The sequence below is a fragment of the Ursus maritimus genome, unplaced genomic scaffold, assembly GCF_017311325.1.
Source record: "Ursus maritimus isolate PB19 unplaced genomic scaffold, ASM1731132v1 scaffold_44, whole genome shotgun sequence".
NCBI classification, from domain to species: Eukaryota; Metazoa; Chordata; class Mammalia; order Carnivora; family Ursidae; genus Ursus; species Ursus maritimus.
Window position 1 is genome coordinate 87,745 of NW_024426597.1, and position 5,127 is coordinate 92,871.

The 5,127-nt window shown below is 40.4% G+C and overlaps 1 gene segment (V, D, J or C); it reads left to right on the top strand.

The window, feature by feature from the left end:
- Window positions 1-3,930: 3,930 nt before the first annotated feature.
- Window positions 3,931-4,558, top strand: LOC103656549. The segment is given in 2 exon segments: window positions 3,931-4,067; window positions 4,170-4,558. Coding segments are annotated over 2 exon segments (435 nt in total).
- Window positions 4,559-5,127: the final 569 nt, after the last annotated feature.

Here is a 5,127-nt window from a genome sequence, read left to right on the forward strand (position 1 = left end):
GGTGACTAACATAATTAAAAATATTATTATTTAAAAAAAAGAAACTACCAAGATTGAAATAGGAAGAGGTACAACATCTGAACAGACCAATAACTGGCAAAGAAATTGAAAGACTAATAAAAAATCTCCCCCAAAATGAGTCCAGGGACAGATGGTTGCCAAGGGCAATTCTTCCAAATCTGTAAAGAAGAAATAATCCTATTCTACTGAAGCTGTTTCAAACAATAGAAATGGGAAAAAAAAAACCTTCCAAATTATATGAGGCCGGTATTACCTTGATCCCATAACCAGACAAAGACCCCTTCATGGGCACTAGAGAACAATATCCCTGATGAACATGGATGCCAAAATACTCACCAAGATCCTAGCCAATAGTATCCAACAGTACATAAAAAAGGATTATTCAACATGACCAGCTGGATGCTAGAGTGGTTCAACATTCACAAATTAATCAACATGATAGAGGACATTAATAAAAGAAAAGAAAAAGAACCATATGATGCTCTCAACTGATGGAGAGGAAGCATTTTTAAAAAAGTACAGCAACCTTTCTTGATTAAAAATCATCAAAGTGTAGGGATAGAGGGAACATAACTTATTTTTTTATAATTTTTATTTTGTTATATTAGCCACCATACAGTACATCCCTAGTTTTTGATGCAATGTTCCATGATTCATTATTTGCATATAACACCCAGTGCACAATGCAATACGTGCCCTCCTTAATATCCATCACTGGCCTATCCCAATCCCCCACCTCCCTATCCTCTGAAGCCCTCAGATTGTTTCCCAGAGTCCATTGTCTCTCATGGTTCATTCCCCCTTCTGTTTACCCCCCTTCATTCTTCCCTTTCTTCTCCTACCAATCTTCCTGCTATTTCTTATGTTCCATAAATGAGTGAAACCATATAATTGTGTTTCTCTGCTTCACTTATTTCACTTAGCATTATCTCCTCCAGTCCCGCCCATGTTGCTGCGAATGTTGGGTAATCATTCTTTCTGATGGCTGAGTAATATTCCATTGTATATATGGACTGCATCTCCTTAATCCAGTCATCTGTTGAAGGGCATCTTGGCTGCTTCCATGATTTAGCTATAGCGGACAATGCTGCTATGAACATTGGGGTGCATATGGCCCTTCTCTTCACTATGTCTGTATCTTTGGGGTAAATATGCAGTAGTGCAATGGCTGGGTCATAGGGTAGCTCTATTTTTAACTTTTTAAGGGACCTCCACACTGTTTTCCGGAGTGGCTGTACCAACTTGCATTCCCACCAACAATGTAGGAGGGATCCCTTTTTCCACATCCTCTCCAAAAATTATTGTTTCTTGCCTTGTCAATTTTTGCCATTCTAACTGGCGTAAGGTAAAAAATTACATTTTAAACCAAAGACTGTAGTAAGAGATGTAAACACACACAATATCATACTTAAAGGGTCTGCACAGCAGGAAGATCTAACAATTACAAATATTTATGTTCCTAATTTGGGAGCAGCCAATTATATCAACCAATTAAAAACCAACGCAAAGAAAAACATTGATCGTATTAGATTAATAGTAGGGGACTTCAACACCCCACTCACAGCAATGGACAGATCACCTAGTCAGAAGATCAACAAAAATTCAAGGGCTTTGAATGCCTCATGGAACCCAGTGGAATTGAAGGCATACACAGAGTATTCCATCCTAACACAACAGAATATTCATTCTTCCCAGGTGCACATGGAACTTTTTCCAGAATAGATCAAATACTGAGTCATAAATCAGGTCTCAACTGATACCAAGAGGTTGGGATCATTCCCCGAATATTCTCAGACAACATAGCTTTGAAACTGGAACTCAATCACAAGAGGAAATTTGGAAGGAACTCAAACACTTGGAGCTTAAAGACCATACTACTAAATAATGAGTGGGTCATTGAGGAAATTAAAGAAGAATTTAAAAATTCACAAAAACTAAGGAAAGGAAAACATCGCTGTTCAAAACCTTTGGGATACAGCAAAGGTGATCCTAAGTAGGAAATACATGGCAATACAAGAATCTTGCAAAAATGTAGAAAAATGCCAAATATGCAAGCTAACATTACACCTAATGGAGCTAGGGAGATAACAGAAAATAAAGCATTAACCAAGCAGGAGGAGAGAAATAATAACGATAAGAGCAGAAAGCAGTGAAATAGAAACCAGAAGAGCAGCAAAACAAAGAAACTAGAATCTGGTTCGTTGAAACAACTGTTAATTTCTATAATCTCTTAAGCAGACTTATCCAAAGGAAAAGAGAAAGGACCCAAATTAATAAAATCGTGAATGGAAGGGTACAGATAACAACCAACAGCAAGGAAATGCAATTTTAAGGCCATAATGTGAGCCACTATTTACCAATAAATTAGGTCAATGTGGAAGAAATGGATACATTCCTGGAAATGTATAAACTACCAAAACTGAAAAAGAAGGAAATAGAAAATCTGAACAGACCCATATCCAGCAAGGATATTGAAGCAGAAATAAAGACCTCTCAAAAAAAGACTCCAGGGCCAGATGGCTTCCCAGGGGAATTCCTGGTTCTAATTGTACTTTAATTATATTCTCAAGTTTGAAGAGGAGTTTTCTAAGACATCTACATAATTTATGAACACAAGAGGGCATAGAAACTCCTCCATTGACTGTTCATCGTCATCCTCTCCAGCTTAGTTGTTGTAGAAAGCACATTAATAACACATTCTCAGAGCTCCATATCTACATCTGCAGGGTGATAAATACTTTTATTATAATAACTAAAACTGGATAGGCTGGTGATGGGTAGTAAGGAGTTCATGTATTGCATGGTGCACTGGGTGCTATACGCAACTAATGAATCATGGAACTTTACATCAAAAACCAGGGATGTACTCTATGGTGACTAACATAATATAATAAAAAATATTGTTATAAAAAAATAAAATAAAAAATAAAACTGGAAACAATCCCTATCCACACCAACCACTTAAAAAATAAAATTTTGCCATGTTCACTCTTAGGAAAGCTGCCAAACATTAACATATGTGCAACAGAGAGAAACCTGGTTGAATTTTCAAGGATTTATGCAGAGCAAAAAAAAAAAATTCCTACAAATGAAATTACAAACACTATAATTGCACATCTATCTATAATTTCTTCAAAATTAAAACTAGTCTAAGTAACATGAGAAATACCCAAGTTATGTCAGGATAAGGAGAGGAAGGGAAGAGCAGAAGGAATTCCCTGGAAAATACAGGAAATTTTAGGGAGAATTGATTTGCTCACTCTGGATAATATTGATTGTGACACCTGTGTATATCATATCACACAGTCTGCATGTGTGCAGTTCATCCAGTGTGAAGCACACACATCACAATTCTTACAAAGAGAGATGACTCAGAAGGAACACACAGATATTGAAATGTTAGAAAATACATCTACATGAACCCTTATCCTCTCTATATTTCAGGTAAACTCTAGAGCAGGTAAAACCATCCTGTCCCCATTACAGAGAGCTCCACATTCCTCAGGAGACTGGCCACTCTGTCCTCCAGGTGGTTCATGGGGCAGCAGGTCCTGTGGGAAAGAGCACAGCACCAGACTGGGATTAACTCTCGCCCTGTACATCTCTTGGACACCTCACAAACCCTCTAAGATTCTGGGTGTAGGTTTAGAGTTCTTTATGGGATAAGATGACACCGGTCCCACAAGATTTGTGTGAATATGTAAAAATGAAGACACACATGAAGGCCAAGCATATACTCTGGAAAGTTATATCATGAAATATAATTTTTTCAAAAGTGGTCAATACAACCAAAACAAAGGCAATCATATCTGTTCTGGTTACTGACCTCTATGTCAGCATAGATCCCAAGCAGAATATATAGTCAGAGGACATGCAAATAGGGCCCTCCCTCTGCTGATTAAAACAGCCCAACCCTGACTCTGCAGCTGGGAGAGGAGCCCCAGCACCAGGATCTCAGGTGTTCCAATCAGTAATCAGGACAGAACACAGAGAGCTCAACATGGACTTTGTGCTCGTCTGGGTTTTCGCTGTTGCTCTTTTAAAAGGTAACTCATGGTGAAAAAGAGACATGGACTATGTGAGTGGATCTGAGGGAGACAATAATGGGTGTGTGACAGTTTCCTGACCAAGATGTCTTGTGTTTGCAGGTGTCCAGTGTGAGGTGCAGCTGGTGGAGTCTGGGGGAAACCTGGTGAAGCCTGGGGGGTCCCTGAGACTCTCCTGTGCAGCCTCTGGATTCACCTTCAGTAGCTATGGCATGAGCTGGGTCCGCCAGGCTCCAGGGAAGGGGCTGCAGTGGGTCACAAGTATTAGCAATACTGGTAGTAGCACATACTACGCAGACTCCGTGAAGGGCCGATTCACCATCTCCAGCGACAATGGCAAGAACACGCTGTACCTGCAGATGAACAGCCTGAGAGCCGAGGACACGGCCGTGTATTACTGTGCAAAGGACACAGTGAGGGGACATCAGTGTGAGCCCAGACACAAACCTCACTGTAGAAGGGGTTCTGGACAAGCAGGGGGTGCACACTAGTCACCAGTTCTGTGCTTAAGCCCCAGGAGCAGCTGCAGATGGAGGTTAATGGGCAGGTTTCCTGTCAGGATCTGGGGGTTCCTCTCCATAGAGCAGTTTCCCACAGGGACCCTCTCTGCACACTTGATTCTGTGCAAACCTCTTCACTCTCTGACTTAGAAAATTTTTCTAATGGCAAAACAGATATGGTAAAAACCACAAAAAACTGAATCACTCACAATGTTTATTCCTGTCCCTAAACACCAATGAATTACAAATATCCTGGTGCTTGCATCTGAACCTTCACAGGAATCCCAGCTATACTCACTGTGCATCACAGGATGACCCAGCTAAACGTGCAAACTTGCTAGAAGCAGTATTAAGTGTGTGCTGGACATGAGGCTACAGAGGCATCAACAATGCAAAGCAAGTGCAGAATGTGTCTTGGTGGGGGTCAGTGTCGTAAACCAAATCACAGCATCAATGTTAATGACAATGTGGGAAAGCAGTGGACACCTTCCTGGTGTTGTGTGGATGTGGAATCTGAAGATCTCTCTCTCTCTCTCTCTCTCTCTCTCTCTCTCTCTCTC